Consider the following 24,161-nt stretch of genomic DNA (forward strand, 5'->3'; position numbering starts at 1 on the left):
CAACTACAAAACTACAAAAAGCCCCAAATTAAGAGTCGAGGGTTGAACTGTAAGACAATTATGAGTGTTCTATCAAACTGTCATTCCTAAAAAAACCTCTCCAGGGAAAAAGAATGTAAAATGTGTATTATAACAAAAAAAACATAGTAAAAAATCTAACAAAAACAAGTAAAACAATTTCAGATTTTTACTTGAAGTATACCGAAAACAAAAAAGAAAAGCTGAAAACTGGAAAACATGTACATCCATACTTGAAAAAATGCAGTTCAGAGTTACAAAAACTAAAAACCCTACAAAAAGCTTAAAGTTCATATTTTCAGTTCAGATTTGAATTATGTATTTGGTTTGCCACAAACGTCACCTTCGCTCCCATCATGTTGTTGAAACGGACCCTTTCATTGCATGGCACAACCTATTTTGGTTGAACACAAAAAAGCAAAGAACAAAAGTTAGTAGTGGTGTCATGACAAAGACTAATATAAAAAGAAACAAAGGATAAAAAATGAGAAAATATATTAAAAAAAAGAAGCTAGTGAGTTACCCCTGCGTTTTTGAAGTGCTCCTATACATACATGCTGAAACCGCTTCCCTCACTCTCATAGTTGCAATGGTTTAAACAAACTCCACAAGCCATCTCCTGTGCGCATAAAAAAGAAGCAAAAAAGAAAATAATTAAATGGGTAATTCACTAACAACACAAATATGAAAAAAATTAAAAAACTGGATTCAGAAAAGCATAACTAGAAAATGAATAATTGCAAAACATCTAGATTTCAGCATTTATTCCTGTAGGTTTATGACTGTGTGAACCCAAACCCTGCTTACCAGATGCTAAGTGCCATTATTTACACAACAAAAAAGAACTACTCCTGACCCTAATTAATCTAATGCGCCATTATTTGCTCGCACATGCCCCTAGTAGCAGTGGTGACAAACTACTAGGGGCATGTGCCAGCAAATATCCCTGCTGTATTAGCACTCAGCAGAAACAACAGCGGGATCAAGTTGTCAAAAAAAAGAATGACTAGTAGAGGTTATATCCTAACAAAAGGTCAACTTAAGCACCCTAAAAACACATGCTCCTCCTGTATAGAAGCGTGGAAGAACGGGCTTAATTAATATTTGTTCTCCTGCAAACGAAGTCCCCCTGATTTAATGACTCTCAAAAAGTCATAGCATAAAAATAGCAGTACTGGCAGTACTTTTGCTCAATACTATTCCAGATCTTCTCGGCCAAAGATCCTAATTAATCTCTAAGTACCTACAAAGCAAAAAAAGATTAGTAGTACTCGTAGTACTAATTATGGTCCTACACATGTATAGATCAATCAGGTCAGCTCTAGTGCTGTTGAGCTTTTGCACCTGCACAAAACTGTAAAAAACCAGTACCACACCAGAAAAATGGGTTTGAGTAAAAATATGAAAATTTAAAAATCAACATGCCACTGCTAGTGATGGGTTCAGTAATCATTATCTTGATTCCATAGAAAAAATTAGAGCATGGTACTGATTCTAGGGTTCAGCAAAATCTGAAAAACAAAAAAAATGATACTCCTAGAAAATACGTTCAGTAATCATTCTCTTTGACTCCTTAGAAAGATTTGAACATGCTACTGATTAATAGGGTTTCAGCAAAAATCTGAAAAAACAAAAAAATACAAGCCCACTCCTAGTGATAGGTTCAGTAATAATCTCTTGTTTCCAGAGAATGGCTTCAAAACAAGCTACTGATTAATAGGGTGTCAGCAAAATCTGAAAAAAAAACATGTCACTCCTAGTGATAGGTTCAGTATTAATCCTCTTGTTTCCACATAATGATTTCAACATGCTACTGATTGCACAAGGGTTTCGGCAATAAAGGACAGACCCAGTGCATAGAAGCTCCCACACAAGGTGGGGTCTGGGGAGGGATTATAGGAACCTAGTCTTACCCCTGCAAAGTGCAATGCTGGTTCGAACCCAGGACCTCTTGGCACAAGTGGGGAGGACTTCACCACTGCGCCAGGCCTGCCCTCACAAGGGTTTCGGCAATCTGAAAAAAAAAATCAAACAAAAAATGGACGCACTACATACCACTGCTTGAAGAAAAAGGACACGAAAAAAGGACTAAATCTGGGAGGGATTCCATGCTTCAAGCTAGTAATCTAGACTTGATCCCAACAAAAAATGGAACCCAATCCCCTCAGATCTGAAGCAGAGCGCCAACAAAGAAACAAAAAAATTGGAGGAAAGAGGGTAACACTTACTCCACTAGCAGCATCGCCCAGGCTCTCGCTGGCCGTTCAGGAGCAAAGGCGATTTCTTTCGTTCCACCGCAGAGATCTTTGGCTTTTTTGACAGAGAAAGAACAGAGAGATAGAGGAAGAAATGGACTGATTACTGGCCACGGGGTGCTCTCGGCCGCCGCTTCCCATTCCATTTCTTTACAGCGGCCAGAAAAACAAGACAGTAAAAAAAAAAAGAACAAACAAACAAAAAGGCCCACCCTAGCACCTGTCCAGCCCACAAAAGGCAAGCGCGATGACCCTCTGACTAAAAAAAAGAAAAACGGGCCGGTCGGCGCTTTATATAGGTCAAAACATAGGATAAAGCACCCAACACGAATCTTGAAACGACCAAAGCATCCAATGGCTAGCTCGTCGACTGAGACTTCGCGAAGTCTCAGTCGACTGAGATTTAGCAGTTCCGTTTAACCTATGCCTAGCTCGAGTATATACTGCTAATTCTAACCAACGGCAGCTGCCGCTGCCTTCTTGTACTTGAAGGTAACGGCGAAGAAGACGTACACCACAAGCTCGAGCGCGCTGAGCGCGGCGATGAGCCAGTAGAAGTAGTCGAGGTGGCCGCGGTTGAGATTGTTGGAGAACCAGCTCGGCCCCCTCTCCGACGTCCACTTGTCGATGCCCGACACGAGGCCGCTGCTGATGAAGCTGCCGATGCCGAAGATGCTGAGGTAGAGCGCCAGCCCGATGCTGCGCAGCTTGTCGGGCACCTGGTCGTAGAAGAACTCCTGCAGGCCGACCATGGTGAACACGTCCGCCGCGCCGAACAGCACGTACTGCGGCACCATCCACCACAGGCTCATCGGGACCGGCACCCTGGGCAGGTCCGCCAGGCCGGCGTCCGCCGCGATCCGGAGCCGGCGCGTCTCCACCAGCGCCGCCACCACCATGGACACGAGCGAGAGCACCATCCCGACGCCGATGCGCTGCAGCATGGTGATCCCCGAGGAGACGCCCGTGCAGCGGCGCGCCAGCGGCACGATGGCGCGGTCGTAGATGGGCATGAAGACCACGATGGTGATGCTGATGAAGCTCTGCAGCGCCGCCGGTGGCACCTGGACCCGCTTGCCCACGTGCCGGTCCAGGGTCGCCGCCTGCTTCGTGAAGAACGTGGACGACTGGGAGAACGCCACGGCGTAGATCAGGCACGTCGCCCAGATCGGGAACAGCCGGAGGACGCCCTTGACTTCCTCGACGAGGTCCGCGTTTCTGATCACCAATCCCTGCTCCTCCTCGTCGACCTGAGCACTGCAAATTTTGGTGAAAGCATATCAATGTCCACGTCGGGTTCTTGCATTCCATCGACCGAACACGCTGTCAAACACTTCGAATTACCTGTATTCCGGCGCCTGTGTTGCGGGTCGACGGCCTTCATGCGAATCGGAGACTGCAAGGGGACTCGACTTCCGCCGTCTGCTCCGCCACGCCCCAAAAGCCTCGCCGGCACGAGCGAACAGGCTCCGCTGCTTGCCGTCGGAGGCGTAGTAGCGGTACGTGCGGGCGCCGAGCAAGAAGACGGCGAGTGCGCAGAGCATCACGACGCAGGGGATGCCGAAGCCGAGGCCCCAGCCGATGTTGTCCTGGATGTAGCTGAGGAACACGAGCGTGACGGCGGTGCCGGCGCATATGCCGAAGTACCACCAGTTGAAGAAGGAGCTCCGGGAGACGGCCTCCCGCGGGTGGCTCGCGTCGAACTGGTCGGCGCCGAAGGCCTGGACGCACGGCTTGTGCCCGCCCTGCGCCAGGGCCACCAGGTAGAGGGAGGTGTAGAACGCGGCCATCTGCAGACCGGACGGCGGCGGGCAGGGCGTGCCGCCGTCGGTGTTACTGCATTTGTGATTGCCGGGGGACAGCAATGTCGAGAGAGCCAGCATTCCTAAACCCTGCACGCAGTTTCAGAGTGAGAAATTTAGAAATGTGATGCATACGATCCTGTCTCGTGAATCAAACATCGGAAAAAGAAGAGCAGAGTGAAATTGCGTCCTCCCAAAATTATACAGTACTCCTTCCGTTCATAAGTATACATCTTTTTATAGATTCCAATATAGACTACGGAGCAAAATAAGTGAATCTATACTTTTAAATGCATTTATATACATTTGTATGTAGTCTCTATTGAAATCTCTGAAAGGTCTATATTTAGTAAGAGAGGGAGTATAAGATGTTTATAGACAACAAACCGAAACAAGTGAACAAAAACACAAAACCGTCTCTATATACTCCCACCGTCCCATAATATAAGACGGTTTTTGCCACTACACTAGCTAGTGGCAAAAAACATTTTACACTATGAGATGGAGAGACATCAAATTCAAGAATAGTTAAAACAATCCTATTTTTGTGAATAAAGGGAGTACTACTTATTATTATTCATGCCTCTTATCAAGCGAGGCCTGGGCCGGTCAAGCACTGCACCTGCCGCGTGTTTTTTTTCTTTGTAGTTTTCTTATCGGTATTCACTGTTTGCATCGATTACTTTGGGTCTTTTTATTTTTCTCTGTTTTCTCGTTTTTACTTATTTTTAAAGTTTTTTTTGTTTTTTCTTCTGCTTTCATCTGCTTTGCCCTTTTAAAAAGATCAACACAGGTCTGCAATTTTTCATACACAATGTATATTTTTTATGAGAACATTTATTACTCACATTTAACATTTTTTAAGTTCATGATTAACATTTTTTTCAGAATGTATGTTTTGATATCTATTTTTACATACACATTATACATTTTTTATATATGTCTACAATATTTTTTGCACGTTTAACGTTTTTAATACATAATTATAGTTAAAAAACATGTTTTGAACATTTTTTCAAAGATGTTTTAAAACATTACTTCAAATGGTATAATATTGTAAACTATCAGATTTTTCACATCGTATCAAGAGATCTTAAATATGTCACAAACATATTTTTGAAACTCATGAACATTTTTTAAATGTAACATATTGATATGAAACTTTGTTTTTGAATTACAAAAACATGTTTTACATTATATAAACATTTTTTTACAATTATGTAGATTATTTTTGAAACATGTGAACATTTTTTATATGTCAGAAATAGTTTTTGAATACTATCAACATTATTTTACAATTTCGCTAACAAATTGTTAAAGCGCGTTAACATTTTTCTTATTCATACTTAACATTTTCAAAAGGGTAACTAAACTTTTTTGTTGGAATATATTTATTTGGAATGTCGCAAAATATAAACAGAAGTGAAAAGAATGAGCCCGGGCAACTAACACTATTGGGCAGGCCCAATTAGCACGTTTCCTAAGGCAAGAGTCTCACTCTAAATGAGACAAAGACGCACTGTTTGACGAAGTTTACCCTAACCAAAATCCCATCAACAAGCAATAGGTCACCTACTTTCTCCTCTGTCCCAATAAGAAAAAAACAACTCCCCCACTCAAGAAAAAACAGACAGACTATATGTCCGACCGCCTGATTTTTTTCCGTGTTAGTTGACTTCCCCAGAGTGTGTTTCTTCTCCTCTCTTTGTTTTTCTCTTGCCGCAGAGTTGTTTTGACGCCAGTCGTGCTGCCTGCCACCACCACCCATGACCGGAGGCCCTGCCACGTATGCCTCACCGCCCCAGCCTTCCTAAGTTGTCTGTCGTCGCTCCCGACCATCCTTCCAACCTTGCTGTCTTCCGGATTGGATTTGAACCAATCAACCTCGGACTCCTCTCTACTGGTGAAGCCATTGCCACACGTCCCCGGCTTCTGGTCACTCCCGGTTCGGCCTAACCGCGGCACTCGAAAATATTATGGGTTGGGCAAGTCCATGTTGGCCCTTGAGAAGCTTCGGCACTGCTCTCACCAATCATATTTTCAAGCAGTGGCGGAGGCACATGGGGGGCCCAGCCAAGGCCCGGGCCCATCCCAACATCTTAATTTCCTTGGTAATATGCATATAAACAGTGACATTTTTTTACTGTTACCTACAGCCGGCCCTTCCCAACATCCAATTATATGCATTCCTGCCTCCGCCATTGTTTTCAAGCACCTGTTGCTCAACTTTTTTTTTTCAAGCATCTTACATATAGCACACAAAATGCAAAAGAAGGGAATATAAACCCTACTCCGTTAAACACAACGCATCAGTGGACACTTGGATGAAAGAAGTTGGACTCCACCACAAATTTCATGTCCGATTTTTCACCATGGAAAATCAAATATTTTTCATGTTTGCAGCGCCTGAAATATTCTCAATCCACTTTCTGTTAGACAATTGTCGTGCTTACAAATTAAAATTGTCATCACGACGCCAAAATAAATTTTCATTAAAAACGTCCGATTTTTTATGTCTGAAAATCTGGCGTGTTTCCGAAGAAGCTTGTGCAACTCGTGGACGTGGACGTGTGCCGCCGGTGAATGTTATCTTTCCTCGAGTAGTCCGCATGTGCATGCACCCTCGACCACTCAGCTGTCATCAGATTTGTGACCACTCGCCCAATCTCAACAACCCAAATAATTCACCATAATTTAACATCCAACTTGCGGTCAAATTCAAGCTAGAATCTATAGCGAACTGGACCAGAATATCTCAGGCGCTGCAAACATAAATGGCCACGAGCCCACGACCGATTCAAGCACGCCACCACCGAAATGTCCGACTGACACTGGGTCCGGCACCGTGAACTTCTGAGGCAATGGTGGTAATTGCTCGAGGCAAAAAAAGAAATGACTGGTTTTGCGCCGGCCGTTACGTGCGTACCAGGATGTAGAGCAGGGAGGCGATGAGGATGGTGCGGTAGCGGCCGAGGCAGGAGTCGGCGAGGGCGGCGCCGAGCAGCGGCAGCAGCTGCGCCACGCCGTTCCAGGCGTTGATGGCGGCCGCGGCCTTGGCGTTGCTCTCGCCCAGCGGCCCCGTCAGGTAGCTGATCAGGTTCGCCGACACCCCGTAGAACGAGAACCGCTCCGCGATCTCCACCGCTGCACCCCCCCGTTCCGATCCCGATCATCACCACGCACACAAATCTAAACGAAATTGTTGGGCTGCTGCATGTGTACTGTACTGTGTATGCACTTGCCTATGATGAAGAGCGCCGACCGCCAGCGGCCGGTGGAGGCGCGGGGGGCCGGCCGGCCGCGGTGGTCCACCGCCGCGACGTCGATGCCGTCGTCTTCTTCCGTCATGCCGTCGCCGTCGGCGCGCGCGAGCAGAGGGTCGGAGTCGGAGCTGGAAGGCATCGTGGCTCTATATGGAACGGACTGATTCCGGCGCCAGGAAAATCAGGGTAGCCGGAGCAGAGCTGGCGTTGACTCCCGGTAGTCAGAAAATACGGCGTGGGGGCACGTTGTGGACGGACGATCTCGCACGCCAGTCGAGGGAGATCGCGTCAACGCTCGAGCGGCCGGTGCTGTAGCCTCGTCGGCGGCGGCTACCAATTAGAGTGGGAGTAAGGAGAGGATAAATGGCTATGGCCGATGAACTGTGGGTATGATATAGACTCCAGGTAGAGAGGGGCGCATAGAATACGGATCCCATCGCCATCGCGTCGCCACATGGGACAAACGGGCGGCCACATGCGGCGGCCAACTGCACATGTGCAGGACTTGACACCGTCTCTGGGTCAGCTCGACCACATATGGAAGCCCGGTAAGTAGAAAAGAAATGCATCCTGAGTCCAGTTTGTACAAAACCTAATCTTTTTGCAGATGATAGGGAGCGTCAGTGCTATATGTCGCCCATACGAATTTCTAGTAGGAACCGCCTACAGGTGATAACTAGCGGACCGGCCTATTAGCGCGGTTTGCTCGCTCCGCGCTGTAGGTTCGAACAGCTACGGTCACGGTGTACGTTTTTAGAGCGCACGTGAAACATTTTTCTCATACACGCTGGCAATTTTTCAAATGCATGATGTATATTTTATTAAATACATGTTTTGAACACATTTTCGAAAACATAGTGATATTTTCTAAATACACATTGTATATTTTTAATGGCAATAAAAAATTAAAGTGCGCAACATTTCTATACATAGTAGAAACATCTTTGAAAATGTCGTGTACATTTTTATACATAGTAGAAACATCTTTGAAAATTTCATGTACATTTGTTAATGGGAATAAAATTAACAAACCTAAAACTATTTTTACATTGTGTATAGCATTTTAATAAACTTCAAGAACCTTTTTTTTGAAATGCATGAATATTTCCGTAAAATGCAACGTATATTTTCTAATGGTATGGAACTTTTTTTACATTATAGAATTTTTTTAAACGATCTCATATATTATTTTGAAATGCGGGAACACCTTTTATTGTTACAAATATATTTTTATGCTATCAACATCTTTTCAGAACGGCACTAACATTTATTAAAATTCGTAGTTCTAAATTTCTTAAATAAATTTTTGTTTTCTAAATATATGCTTTTAAATTATAACTAAAATTAGAAAAGATAAACATATTGTGTGACACCAGCATGACGACCCACGTCCAACTGGGCCGACCCACCACCACGCCTTGTAGCCGAGGCACCCGTCTTCTTCCTTGCAGTAGGCAGCACAATCATGCCCAACAGGGAAACCTCTACTGAAGCATTGCTGTGGCCCCAAATCACGCAAGGTGGCGCTTCAGTCGCGAAGGCTATATCTCGCTTATACTATGAGTATAGCTTCCGTCTCGTTGAAAGTTTTTCTACCCCCCTGTCTTAAACTCCGTCGGCCCGTTTAAATTTTTTTTTCGACCGTCAGCAATCGTTGTTGCTTCGTTGGTGTTTTTTTAGGTTGATGTCTTTGTTCGGTTGTTACTAGGTGGTGTTGATGTGTTCGTTCAATTTTTTTTCCTTTTCTTCTTCGTCTTTTCTATTTTTTGTTTGGTTTTCACATTTCTTCTTAGGGTTTTCCCTCGTTATACTTTGATTTTTTCTTCCATTTTTTCTTTCTTTCGTGGTTTTCATCGTTTTTCTTTTCTTTCTCATTTTCCTTCTTTTTTTCTTCTGTTTTTTGTTGCTTTCTTCGATTTCAACGGTTTTATTTTGTTTTTCTTTGTTTATTTATTGGTTTTCAATGTTCTTCATTCTTTTTGCACTTGTTTCTTCGGATTCGTTTTTTGTCTCCTTTTTTCTTTAGTTTCTTTTTTGGATTTCATTATTTTTATCATTTTTCTTTGTTTCTATTGGTTTTCATTCTGCATTTTTGTATACGTGAAGAACGTTTTAATACATGATTAATATTTTTCAACTACAAGTTTAACATTTTTTAATAAATGATCAACATTTTTATACATATTTTTTAACATTTTTCAAGTGCTTCATTAACATTTTTCATCTGCAAGATTAACATTATTTGAATACATGGTTAACATTTTCTCTAAACACATTTCAACATTTTTGTATGGTAGATTAACATTTTCGAACACAGGGTTAACATATTTTTTAATACATGTAACATTTTTCAAATACAAGTTTAACATTTTATGAATACGTGTGTCAACATTTTTTCTATACACATTTAATATTTTTTAAAAATTTTATTAGTATTTTTCAAATACCCATTTAAATTTTTTTACAAATGCTTGATCAATTTTGTTTGTGCATACTATATATATTTTGTATAATTTTTCATATACATGAGAAACATTTTATTTATACACATTTAACATTTTTAAATGCTTGATTAAATTTTTCTAAATATTTTATTTAGTTTTTTTGTAATATACATATTTAGAATATTTGAAAGTACAAAAGAAAGTTTAAAAAAGTAAAAAAGAAACAACAAGGTCATGGCCTTCCGCGCGCCTGCGCCGGTCAGTTTATGTAAGACCTGGCACGAGAGGACACTAGGTCTCGTTATAAGCAATATTTTTTTTTGAGAAAAAAACTATATAAGCGATACATAGTGCTGCCCCCACATCGTCTGCCAACTTGTTGCCAAAGCGCCGGCACGGATGGCCATAGGTCACGGCCCAAAATAGCACTCCATCGCGCTTGCTGCTCGCTACTGGCCTGATTGTGTGTGTGTGTGTGTGTGTGTGTGTGTGTGTGTGTGTGTGTGTGTGTGTGATTTTTTCGCAGGCTAATGTAAGTTCACTCGCTACTTAGAAAAACAAGCTACCATTTTATTATGCATTCAAGAAAATCACGAACTTGATTGCTTTCAAGGGTTTTAAAACATTCATGAATTTTACAATGTTAATCAAATCAAAGAAAAGTTCATGGATCTGAAAGGTTCACTGATTTGAAAAATGATTCATTGATTTGAAAAAAATATTCACAAAATATAAAAATGTTCTAGAATTTCAAAAATATTCTGGAAATTGAAATATGTTCACGGATTTAAAACTTCATGAAATTTGGAAAAATGATCACAAATTTTAAAACATTTCATGGTTTTTTAAAATGTTAATGAATTTTAAAAATATTCATGAATCTGAAAAATAATCATGGATTTAAAAATAATTCACGAGTTAGGAAAAAAATCATGAATTTGTAAAACTTCGTCAATTTTAATAAGTTCATGAATCTGGGAAAATGTTCACGAATTTTTTAAAATGGATCTAAAAACTTGACAATTTTTTGAAAAAAATCATGAAATAAAATGTTTTCAAATTCCAAAAAATATTTGAAATTTTTAAAGAAATACATATTAAAAATGAAAAGGAAAACGAAAAATTTGAGAAAAGCACGGAGAAAACCAAGGGATTCCCAAGACTATGGGAAATAAAACCGTACATGGGTTGGCCCACATGGGAACTATTTTATAGAAGGTTGTGAGCGCTACCTAGCGATTTGCTACTATTTCGCCCTATAAGTGCAAAATAGGATTTGCCCCAAATTACCAAGTTGTCCAATTGAACGTTAAGATGGTTCTAGGACCACACCCAGTATGGCATGTTCAACCTTCTGAAGCAAGTTTAGATGTGAATAAAAGGTTGAAAGGTTCATCTCCATAAGAAGGGCAGGCAAGAATGGTAAATATGAAAAAATGGTGATATTTTTGTAGCAATTGTGGTCTTCTTGGCCACCGGTACATGGCACGGGTGAGCATAACAACATCAAGTTCGAATGGAGTCATTTCATATTAGCAGATGAAGGGAGAAGTCGCATGGGGTATGGAGGTGGTCGAGGAAATGGAAATCACATGAGTGCTGGAAGAGGAAGGGGAGGTATGGCTTTTGGCTAAGGTTTTAGAAGGGGTGTGAACCGAGATGATCTTTGGGAAGGAAATAGTAGTGAGAGCAAGTCATGTGATGGGTAGGAGAGTTGGAGGTGGAATGCGGCATACACTCATAAGAAATCAACTGAGGATCAAATATTTTTTGCATCCAAATTATATTGATGTAAATATAGATGAGCAGATGACAGGGTTTGGAGCTTGACTAGAATGTATGGAGAATTCCGATGTGGGGGGGGGGGGTCGGAAGTATAAAACTTAGGAACATTTGCAGACTCTTCACGCGCACCATAACTTGCCCTGGGTGATTATTGGAGAACTTAATGAAATTCTTTATAATGACGAGAAGGAGGGAGGATCCGAGTCCCGGATCTTATATGAATGCATTCATGAGTATAGTAGACTCTTGTGATTTTAATGATCTTGGTTATGAAGGCGGAATATTTACCTGGCAGCGAGGAAATATACATGAGCGACTTGATAGAGTTGTAGCAAATACTGAATGGAGGCACATGATGAATGATGCTACCCTTACAAATCTCCAATAGAGTCACTCTGACCACCGAACTTTTTTACTAGTCACCGATCAGGCGAGTCTAATTACCCAGAACGAACCAATGTAAAGATTTCGAGCAAAGTGACTGATACGTCCATTTTGCATCATGTTTTCTTGCTGTTATTTATAATGTTTTTATCCATAATAATGCTTTTTGGAGTAATTCTAATGCCTTTTCTTTCATAATATGCAAGGTATACACAAAGAGGAGAATTCCGGCAGCTGGAAATCTGGACCTGAAAAAGCTACGTCAGGCTACCTGTTCTGCACAACTCTAAATGAGCCGAAACTTCACGAGGATTTTTATGGAATATTTGAGAATTATTGGTGAAAATAACTACCAGAGGGGGCCCACTAGGTTGGCACAACCCATCTGGGCGCGCCAGGGAGCCCAGGCGTGCCCTGGTGGGTTGTGCTCACCCAGCCCCACCTTCGGTGCCCATCTTCTGGTATATAAGTCATTTTGACCTAGAAAAAATAAGGAGAGGACTTTCGGGACGGAGGGCCGCCGCCTCGAGGCGGAACTTGGGCAGGAGCACTTTTGCCCTCCGACGGAGTGATTCTGTCAGGGGAACTTCCCTCCCGGAGGGGGAAATCATTGTTATCACCATCACCAATAACTCTCCCATCTTGGGGAGGGCAATCTCCATCAACATCTTCAATAACACCATCTCCTCTCAAACCCTAGTTCACCTCTTGTGTTCAATCTTGTTACTGAAACTATAGATTTGTGCTTGTGGGTGACTAGGGGCGTGTTTGGTTGCCCGCATCGAGCCCAACCAGGCCCGCGCGGGATGTGTGTGGGCTGTTTGGTTGTCTATTTTTACTATTGGGCCTGCATCACACGGAACTTAAAGCAGCTCTGGGCCTGTCTCACTGGAAACCCACGAATCAGCAGTTTCTCCAGGGCCGGGCCTGAGCGGTGCATGTGGGCGGCGGCTGCATACGCGCGGCCACGCTCGAGAAGCCACGTTGCTTCCCGGAGCACCGGCAGTTATTAGCCTCACCGCTCCCTCTCCCCACTCTTCCCCACTCTCCCAACCCTCACCGGCGGCGGCAGATCGTAGCAGAGGAAGAACACCACCGGAATCCATCACCGGCGGCGGCGGATCAGAGCAGAGGAAGAAGACCACCGGACTCCATCAATGGCAGTAAGCACTTCTATCTCTTCGACCTGCATTCTAGATTCGATCCACGGCGGAGGGGAATGGGGAATATGTAGATAAGCATAGGGGTAGTTCATACGAGTTCATACATGCAAGATCGGAATGCAGAAGGGGGATTGGGGGATTGGAGGATAGGGGGTGGACAACGGACACCGGCTGACCGCGGCAGCCGTCACCGGCGTGCGGAGCGGATGGTCGAGCCTCTGCGCTTCTTCTTCTTCTTCATCGTCGTGCGGGCCGGCGGGGTCGTCGTTGTCGTCCTCGGCGGAGTCGAGGTCGATCTGCCAGGAACGATGGCCTGGCTCCAGCGCCCTTGCTGGCATCTGCACCGCTTCTTCTTCCTCCTCCTTAGACTCCCCGCTGATGATCGCTGGCGGCGCGATAGCCGTCTCCCAGTACACTGCGACACGACGGTCATTAGGAGCACAGTAGGTCTTGTACTTGCACCACTTCTTCCTCTGTTTAGGGTCGACGGAGACGATCTGATTCATGGCCCAGCGAATGATGCCAACTGCCATCACACCCTTCGCTGGGTCAGGAATCAACGTCTTCAGCTCTTCTTTACTGGCCTTCATGAGCACTGCATTTGATTCGTTCTGCATCTCAGGCATGGAGCCGAAGTTCGAGCACACTTCCATGGTGTTCTCGAACTTGGTCCGGTCACCAGCCGTCCACCCGAGGAAGAAGGCCCTCCAGCCAATACCCCAAGGGAAGGGGTTGGCGTTGGAGCTGGAGCTAGAGCTCATGGAGACGGGGAGGAGGAAGGTTGACAGTGAGAGAAGAGGGGGTGGGTAAGTAGTGGTGGGCAGGGTGAGTAAATATAGGAGGATGGAGAGGAGGAGAAGAGTGATAGTCATGCCATTGTAACTACAAGCTCTTAAATTAGCCCTGAACTCTGTGCTGTGCGTGACTCCATGAATTGTGTGCAGATCGAGGGGAGCAATGAGATGGGCACGGAGGTTGACAACAAGGGCAAGCAACCCCTTCACCCAATGCCCGACGAGGTTGTGCTGCCACCCACCACCGAGGAAGACCCGAAGATGCCTGAGGGTGGCGACGACGAGGGCATGGAGGAGCCCCCCAGCAACAAACGCTGCAACTACGGCCACTAGCATCAGGAGGATGGCCCAACTCACTTCTGCAAGGTCATCCTTGCACTGAAACTTGAGTGCATCCCCATGCCCCTGGACTTCACCAAGCACTTCGTCGTGGTGCCGACGGAGTTCAAGCTTAGGAACAACACCGGCTGCTCCTGGAAGGTGACGGTTAAGCTGATGAATAGCAGGATGACCCTGGATCAGGGTTGGGTCACCTACGCAGCCGTTCATTAAATCAAGATCGGCTACATGGTGACGTTCAAGCTCCTCACTCCCGACACCCTCAAGGTCATCATCTTTGACGATGATGGCATTGAGGTCGTCAACAAGTGCGGGAAGCACGACGAAGCCTTCGCCGCCAAGGAGTAGGGCGGGGCTACCTCTTTCCAGCGTACTATCGAGTCTGCTTTGTACATGTCTATGGTTTATGCGTTGAACTGTTATGAAGTGTGGTACTGCTTATATCTGAATTATGCTAGTTGATGCTCTGTTTATACTCTGTTGTGCTTATGATGTGTGCTGCCGAAGTGTGGTGGTAACCTCACCAACTAGCCAAAGAGGTTACCACACACCAGGCGTTGCATACAACCAAACACCATGCCTTGTGTTTATCCACTAACATGCAGGCAACCAAACACCAGGCAGTGTGGTTCGTGCCATGCAGGCAACCAAACAACATGCATATGGTGCATTTGACACTGCATTTGCATAGCCAGGTTGGGTGGAGAAGTGTATGCAATGCGGGTACTGTAGCGCACGACAACCAAACACGCCCTAGTAGTGTTGATTACATCTTGTAGTTGATTACTATATGGTTTATTTGGTGGAAGATTATATGTTCAGATCCAATATGCTATTTAATACCCCTCTGATATTGAGCATGTTTATCGTTTGTGAGTAGTTACTTTTGTTCTTGAGGTCACGGGAGAAATCATGTGAACTTGATATGTGTTCGATATTTTGATAGTATGTATGTTGTGATTCCCTTAGTGGTGTCATGTGAACGTTGACTACCTAACACTTCACCATATCTGGGCCTAAGGGAATGCATTGTGGAGTAGCAATTAGATGATGGGCTGCGAGAGTGACAGAAGTTTATGCGCTATTCCGTAAGGGACCGATTGGATCCAAAAGTTTAATGCTATGGTTAGAATTTATTCATAATACTCTTCTCGTAGTTGAGGATGCTTGCGGGAGGGTTAATCATAAGTAGGAGGTTTGTTCAAGTAAGAACAACACCTAAGCACCGGTCCACCAACATATCAAATTATCAAAGTACCGAACACGAATTAAGCCAACATGATGAAAGGGACTAGATGAAATTCCCGTGTACCCTCAAGAACACTTTGCTTATCATTAGAGACCGTTTTGGCCTGTCCTTTGCCTAAAAAGGATTGGGCTACCTTGCTGCACTTTTGTTACTACTATCGTTACTTGCTCGTTACAAATTATCTTGCTATCAAACTACTCCGCTACTTACAATTTCAGCACTTGCAGAAATTACCTTGCTGAAAACCACTTGTCATTTCCTTCTGCTCCGTGTTGGGTTTGACACTCTTACTTATCGAAAAGAGCTACAATTGATCCCCTATACTTGTGGGTCATCCAGGCTATTTTCTGGCGCTATTTCTAGGGAGTGAAGCGTCTTTGGTAAGTGGAATTTGGCAAGGAAACATTTATATAGTATGCTGAAATTTATTGTCACTTATTACTATGGAAAAAAATCCTTTGAGGGGTTTGTTTGGGGTATCTTAACCTCGTCCGGAACCACAATTAGTTACTACTCAACCTACTGCACCTATTGAAAATATTGAATATGAAATTCCTTCGGGTATGATAGAACAACTACTAGCTAATCCTTATGCAGGAGATGGAACCGAACATCCTGATATGCACTTGATATATGTAGAACAACTTTGTGGATTGTTTAAGCTTCCAGGTTGATGACCCACAAGTATAGGGGATCTATCATAGTCCTTTCGATAAGTAAGAGTGTCAAACCCAACGAGGAGCAGAAGGAAATGACAAACGGTTTTCAGTAAGGTATTCTATGCAAGCACTGAAATTATCGGTAACAGATAGTTTTGTGATAAGGTAATTTGTAATGGGTAACAAGTAACAAAAGTAAACAAGGAGCAGTAAGGTGGACCAATCCTTTTTGTAGCAAAGGACAAGACTGTACAAACTCTTATATAAAGGAAAACGCTCCTGAGGACACATGGGAATTATCGTCAAGCTAGTTTTTATCACGCTCATATAATTCACGTTCGGTACTTTGATAATTTGATATGTGGGTGGACCAGTGCTTGGGTACTGTCCTTACTTGGACAAGCATACCACTTATGATTAACCCCTCCTGTAAGCATCTGCAACTACAAAAGAAGTATTAAGGTAAACCTAACCATAGCATGAAACATATGGATCCAAATCAGCCCCTTACGAAGCAACGCATAAACTAGGGTTTAAGCTTCTGTCACTCTAGCAACCCATCATCTAATTATTACTTCCCAATGCCTTCCCTAGGCCCAAACAATGGTGAAGTGTCATGCAGTCAACATTCACATGACACCACTAGAGGAAAGACAACATACATCTCATCAAAATATCGAACGAATACCAAATTCACATGACTACTTATAGCAAGACTTCTCCCATGTCCTCAGGAACAAACGTAACTACTCACAGATCATATTCATGTTCATAATCAGAGGGGTATTAATATGCATAAAGGATCTGAACATATGATCTTCCACCAAATAAACCAACTAGCATCAACTACAAGGAGTAATCAACACTACTAGCAACCCACAGGTACCAATCTGAGGTTTTGGGACAAAGATTGGATACAAGAGATGAACTAGGGTTTAAGAGGAGATGGTGCTGGTGAAGGTGTTGATGGAGATTGACCCCCTCCTAATGAGAGGATCGATGGTGATGATTTCCCCCTCCCGGAGGGATGCTTCCCCGGCAGAACAATTCCGCCGAAGCCCTAGATTGGTTCCGCCAAGGTTCCGCCTCGTGGCAGCGACGCTTCGTCCCGAAAGCTTACTTATGATTTTCCCAGGGCAAAATACTACATATAGCCAAAGATGGGCACCGGAGGCCTGATAGGGGGCCCACGAGACAGGGGGCGCGCCCAGGGGGGTAGGGCGCGCCCCCACCCTCGTGGATGGTGGGTGCCCCCCCTCTGGTGCTTTCTTCGCCCAATATTTTTTATATATTCCAAAACTGGCTTTCGTGGAGTTTCATGACTTTTGGAGTTGTGCAGAATAGGTCTCTAATATTTTCTCCTTTTCTAGCCCAGAATTGCAGCTGACGACATTCTCCCTCTTCGTGTAAACCTTGTAAAATAAGAGAGAATAGGCATAAGTATTGTGACATAATGTGTAATAATAGCCCATAATGCAATAAATATCAATATAAAAGCATGATGCAAAATGGACGTATCACAGGTTTTCCTAGGGATGAAGTTATGAAAAAGGTTTTCCCTTTACCTTTGAAGGGAAAAGCATTGACATGGTATAGGCTATGCGATGATATTGGATCTTGGAATTGGAATCGTTTGAAATTAGAGTTCCACCAAAAAATTTATCCTATGCATCTAGTTCATCATGATCGGAATTATATATATAATTTTTGGCCTCGTGAAGGAGAAAGTATCGCTCTAGCTTGGGGGAGGCTTAAGTCAATGTTATATTCATGCCCCAATCATGAGCTCTCAAGAGAAATTATTATCCATAATTTTATGCTTGGCTTTCTCGTAATGATCAAACCATGCTTGATACTTCTTGTGTTGGTTCTTTTATGAAGAAGACTATTGAATTCCGGTGGGATCTTTTGGAAAGAATTAAACGCAACTCTGAAGATTGGGAACTCGACAAAGGTAAAGAGTCAGGTATTAAACCTAAGTATGATTGTGTTAAATCTTTTATGGATACCGATGTTTTTAAAAAGTACTAAATATGGACTTGACTCTGAGATAGTAACCTCCTTTTGTGAATCATTTGCTAATCATGTTGAACTCCCTAAATAGAAGTGGTTTAAATATCACCCACCTATTAAAGAAGAAATGAAAGAACCGGTGCCGGTTAAAGAAGAAACTATACTTTATAATGTTGATCCAGTTGTTCCTTCTGCTTATATAGAGAAACCACCTTTCCCTGTTAGGATAAAGGAACATGCTAAAGTTTCAACTGTGGTTAAGAAAAGCTATATTAGAACACATAAACCTGACGAACAAATGAAAGTAGAACCTAGTATTGCTATGGTTAAAGATCTCTTGGAAGAAGGTATGGATGGGCATGTTATTTACTTCTGTGAAGAAGCTGCTAGAATTGCCAAATCTGATAAAAAGGATAAACATAGACCTGTTGTTGGCATGCCTGTTGTCTCAGTTAAAATAGGAGATCACTGTTATCATGGTTTATATGACATAGGTGCTAGTGTGAGTGCTATCCCCTACACCTTATATCAACAAATTATGAATGACATAGCACCCGCAGAAATCGAAGACATAGATGTTACTATTAAACTTGTTAATAGAGACACAATATCACCGATTGGGATTGTTAGAGATGTTGAAGTCCTGTGTGGGAAAATTAAATACCCTACTGATTTTCTTGTTCTTGGTTCCCCACAAGATGAATCTTGTCCCATTATATTTGGTAGACCTTTCTTGAACACTGTTAATGCTAAAATAGATTGTGAGAAGCAAACTGTCGGTGTTAGTTTTGGTGATGAGTCTCATGAGTTTATTTTTTCCAAGATTATTAGAAAGCTTCATGAAAAAGAATTGCCTAGTAAGGATGAATTAATTGGTCTTGCTTCTATTGCTGTGCCTCCTACCGATCCTTTAGAACAATATTTGCTAGACCATGAATATGATTTACATATGCATGAAAGAAATGAAATAGATAAAATTTTCTTTGAACAACGTGTTGGGGAACGTAGTAATTGCAAAAAAATCCTACGCACACGCAAGATCATGGTGATGCATAGCAATGAGAGGGAAGAGTGTTGTCTACGTATCCTCGTAGACCGTAAGTGGAAGCATTATGACAACACAGTTGATGTAGTCGTACGTCTTCGCGATTGACCGATCCTAGCACCGAAGGTACGACACCTCCGCGATCTGCACATGTTTGGCTCGGTGGCGTCTCGTGAACTCAAGATCCAGTAGAGTGTTGGGGAAGAGCTTCGTCAGCACGACAGCGTGATGATGGGGATGATGATGCTACCGGAACAGGGCCTCACCTAAGCACCACTATGATATGACCGAGGTGGATTATGGTGGAGGGGGGCACTGCACACGGCTAAAAGATCAATGATCAACTTGTGTGTCTATGGGGTGCCCCCTCCCCCGTATATAAAGGAGTGGAGGAGGGGGAGGGGGCCGGCCTCCTAGGCGCGCCCCAAGGGGAGTCCTACTCCCACCGAGAGTAGGATTCCCCCCTTCCCTAGTTGGATTAGGAGAGAAGGAAGGGGGAGGAAGGAGGAAAGTAAGGGGGGGACCCCCCTCCCAATTTGGATTGGGCTTGGGGGGGCGCTCCCTCCTTTGCTCCCTTCTCCTCTCTCCCACTATGCCCGAGTAAGGCCCATATACCTCCCAGGGGGTTCCGATAACCTCCCGGTTCATCGGTAAATGCCCGATCTCACCCGGAACCATTTCGATGTCCTAATATAGTCATCCAATATATCGATCTTTATTTCTCGACCATTTCGAGACTCCTCGTCATGTCCGTGATCATATCCGGGACTCCAAACTACCTTTGGTACATCAAAACACATAAACTCATAATACGATCGTCACCGAACGTTAAGCGTGCAGACCCTACGGGTTTGAGAACTATGTAGACATGACTGAGACACGTCTCCGATCAATAACCAATAGCGGAACCTGGATGCTCATATTGGTTCCTACATATTCTACGAAGATCTTTATCATTCAAACCGCATAACAATATACATTGTTCCCTTTGTCATCGGTATGTTACTTGCCCGAGATTTAATTGTTGGTATCTCAATACCTAGTTCAATCTCGTTACCGGCAAGTCTCTTTACTCGTTCCATAATGCTACATCCCATAACTAACTCATTAGCTACATTGCTTGCAAGGCTTATAGTGATGTACATTACTGAAAGGTCCCAGAGATACCTCTCCGATAATCAGAGTGACAAATCCTAATCTCGATCTATGCCAACTCAACAAACACCATCGGAGACACCTGTAGAGCACCTTTATAATCACCCAGTTACGTTGTGACGTTTGGTATCACACAAAGTATTCCTGCGGTATTCGGGAGTTTCATGATGTCATAGTCATAGGAACATGTATAAGTTATGGAGAAAGTAATAGCAACAAACTAAACGATCATCGTGCTAAGCTAACGGATGGGTCAAGTCAATCACATCATTCTCTAATGATGTGGTACCATTAATCAAATGACAACTCATGTCTATGGTTAGTGATACATCTCCAATGTATCTATAATTTTTGATTGTTCTATGCTATTATATTATCTGTTTTGGATGTTTAATGGGCTTTACTAAGCACTTTTATATTATTTTTGGGACTAACCTACTAACCCAAGGCCCAGTGCAAAATGCTATTTTTTTGCCTATTTCAGTGTTTCACAAAAAAGGAATATCAAACGGAATCCAAACAAAATGAAACCTTCGGGAGAGTTATTTTTGGAACAAACGTGACCCAGGGGACTTGGAGTGGACGTCAAGAAACAAACGAGGCGCCCATGAGGCAGGGGGCACGCCTACCCCCTGGGCGCGCCCTCCACCCTCGTGGGCCCCTTGTAGCTCCACCGACCTACTTCTTCCTCCTATATATACCCATATACCCCGAGAACATCCAGGAGCACCACGAAACCCTATTTCCACCGCCGCAACCTTCTGTACCCAAGAGATCCCATCTTGGGGCCTCCTCAAGACCATAGCCTCTCCGATGATGTGTGAGTAGTTTACCTCAGACCTTCGGGTCCATAGTTATTAGCTAGATGGCTTCTTCTCTCTCTTTGGATCTCAATACAAAGTTCTCCTCAATCTTCTTGGAGATCCATTCGATGTAACTCTTTTTGCGGTGTGTTTGTCGAGATCCGATGAATTGTGGGTTTATGATCAAGACTATCTATGAACAATATTTGGTTCTTCTCTGAATTCTTATATGTATGATTTAATTATCTTTGCAAGTCTCTTCGAATTATCAGTTTGGTTTGGCCTACTAGATTGATCTTTCTTGCAATGGGAGAAGTGCTTAGCTTTGGGTTCAATCTTGCGGTATCCTTTCCTAGTGACAGCAGGGGCAGCAAGGCACATATTGTATTGTTGCCATCGAGGATAAAAAGATGGGGTTTATATCATATTGCTTGAGTTTATCCCTCTACATCATGTCATTTTGCCTAATGCGTTACTCTGTTCTTATGAACTTAATACTCTAGATGCATGCTGGATAGCGGTCGATGTGTGGAGTAATAGTAGTAGATGCAGAATCGTTTCGGTCTACTTGTCGCGGATGTGATGCCTATATACATGATCATGCCTAGATATTCTCATAATTATGCACTTTTCTATCAATTGCTCGACAGTAATTTGTTCACCCACCGTAATACTTATGCTATCTTGAGAGAAGCCACTAGTGAAACCTATGGCCCCGGGTCTATCTTTTATCATATAAGTTTCCAATCTATTTTATTTTGCAATCTTTACTTTCAATATATATCATAAAAATACCAAAAATATTTATCTTATTATTATTATTATTATTATTATCTCTATCCGATCTCACTCTCGTAAATGACCGTGAAGTGATTGACAGCCCCTTTATCGCGTTGGTTACGAGGTTCTTATTTGTTTGTGTAGGTACGAGGGACTTGCGTGTAGTCTCCTACTGGATTGATACCTTGGTTCTCAAAAACTGAGGGAAATACTTACGCTAGTTTGCTGCATCACCCTTTCCTCTTCATGGTAAAACCAACGCAGTGCTCAAGAGGTAGTTGTTAGGAAATATAACCATCATTGATTCAATGAGCTAGTCAAGTAGAGGCAAACTAGTGACACTCTGTTTGTCTATGTATTCACACATGTACTAAGTTTTCGGTTAATACAATTCTAGCATGAATAATAAACATTTATCATGATATAAGGAAATATAAATAACAACTTTATTTTTGCCTCTAGGGCATATTTCCTTCAGTCTCCCACTTGCACTAGAGTCAATAATCTAGATTACATTGTAATGATTCTAACACCCATGGAGTCTTGGTGCTGATCATGATTTGCTCATGAGAGAGGCTTAGTCAACGGGTCTGCAACATTCAGATCAGTATGTATCCTGCAAATCTCCATGTCTCCCTCCTTGACTTGATCATGGATGGAATTGAAGCGTCTCTTGATGTGCTTGGTTCTCTTGTGAAATCTGGATTCCTTTACCAAGGCAATTGCACCAGTATTGTCACAAAAGATTTTCATTGGACCCGATGCACTAGGTATGACACCTAGATCGGATATGAACTCCTTCATCCAGACTCCTTCATTTGCTGCTTCCGAAGCAGCTATGTATTCCACTTCACACGTAGATCCCGCCATGACGCTCTGCTTGGACTGCACCAATTGACAGCTCCACCATTTAATAAAAACACGTATCCAGGTTGTGACTTAGAGTCATCCGGATCAGTGTCAAAGCTTGCATCGACGTAACCATTTACGACGAGCTCTTTGTCACCTCCATATACAAGAAACATATCCTTAGTCCTTTTCAGGTATTTCAGGATATTCTTGACCGCTGTCCAGTGATCCACTCCTGGATTACTTTGGTATCTCCCTGCTAAACTGATAGCAAGGCACACATCAGGTCTGGTACACAACACTGCATACATGATAGAGCCTATGGCTGAAGCATAGGGAAAACCTTTCATTTTCTCTCTATCCTCTGCAGTGGTCGGGCATTGAGTCTAACTCAACTTCACACCTTGTAATACAGGCAAGAAGCCTTTCTTTGTCTGATCCATTTTGAACTTCTTCAAAACTTTATCAAGGTATATGCTTTGCGAAAGTTCAATTAAGCGTCTTGATCTATCTCTATAGATCTCGATGCCCAATATATAAGCAGCTTCACCGAGGTGTTTCATTGAAAAATTCTTATTCAAGTATCCTTTTATGCTATTCAGAAATTCAGTATCATTTCCGATCAACAATATGTCATCTACATATAATACCAGAAATGCTACGGAGCTCCCACTCACTTTCTTGTAAATACATGCTTCTCCAAAAGTCTATATAAACCATATGCCTTGATCACACTATAAAAGCGTATATTCCAACTCCGAGAGGCTTGCACCAGTCCATAAATGGATCGCTGGAGCTTGCACACTTTGTTAGCACCTTTTGGATCGACAAAACCTTCTGGATGCATCATATACAACTCTTCTTTAAGATATCCATTAAGGAATGCAGTTTTGACATCCATTTGCCAAATTTCATAATCATAAAATGCGACAATTGCTAACATGATTCAGACGGACTTAAGCATCGCTACGGGGGAGAAGGTCTCATCGTAGTCAACTCCGTGTACTTGTCGGAAACCTTTTGCAACAAGTCGAGCTTTGTAGACAGTAATATTACCGTCAGTGTCAGTCTTCTTCTTGAAGTACCATTTATTCTCTATGGCCTGTCGATCACCGGGAAGTCAACCAAAGTCCATACTTTGTTCTCATACATGGATCCCATCTCAGATTTCATGGCCTCAAGCCATTTTGCGGAATCTGGGCTCATCATCGCTTCCTCATAGTTCGTAGGTTCATCATGGTCAAGTAACACGACTTCCAGAACAGGATTATCGTACCACTCTGGTGCAGATCTTACTCTGTTTAACCTACGAGGTTCGGTAGTAACTTGATCAAGAGTTTCATGACCATCATCATTAGCTT

At 43.0% G+C, this 24,161-nt stretch overlaps 1 protein-coding gene across 2 annotated transcripts in view; it reads right to left on the reverse strand.

Annotated features, from left to right (window-relative positions):
- LOC119280617 (protein NRT1/ PTR FAMILY 5.10-like) overlaps positions 1-7,707 on the reverse strand; it is a 12,967-nt gene extending 5,260 nt beyond the window's left edge. The window contains exons 1-7 of one of the 2 annotated variants that reach the window (XM_037561420.1): positions 7,318-7,707; positions 7,002-7,219; positions 3,618-4,165; positions 2,247-3,530; positions 1,203-1,261; positions 542-637; positions 362-412 (exon numbers count right to left, since the gene is read on the reverse strand). In XM_037561420.1, coding sequence (XP_037417317.1) covers positions 2,726-3,530; positions 3,618-4,165; positions 7,002-7,219; positions 7,318-7,477 — 1,731 coding nt within the window. In that variant the 5' untranslated portion in view covers positions 7,478-7,707 and the 3' untranslated portion in view covers positions 362-412; positions 542-637; positions 1,203-1,261; positions 2,247-2,725. The remainder of the gene's footprint in view (positions 1-361; positions 413-541; positions 638-1,202; positions 1,262-2,246; positions 3,531-3,617; positions 4,166-7,001; positions 7,220-7,317) is intronic. The other variant, XM_037561415.1, reaches the window with a different exon arrangement.
- Positions 7,708-24,161: the final 16,454 nt, after the last annotated feature.

The sequence above is a fragment of the Triticum dicoccoides genome, chromosome 1A (assembly GCF_002162155.2).
Source record: "Triticum dicoccoides isolate Atlit2015 ecotype Zavitan chromosome 1A, WEW_v2.0, whole genome shotgun sequence".
Classification (NCBI taxonomy): Eukaryota; Viridiplantae; Streptophyta; class Magnoliopsida; order Poales; family Poaceae; genus Triticum; species Triticum dicoccoides.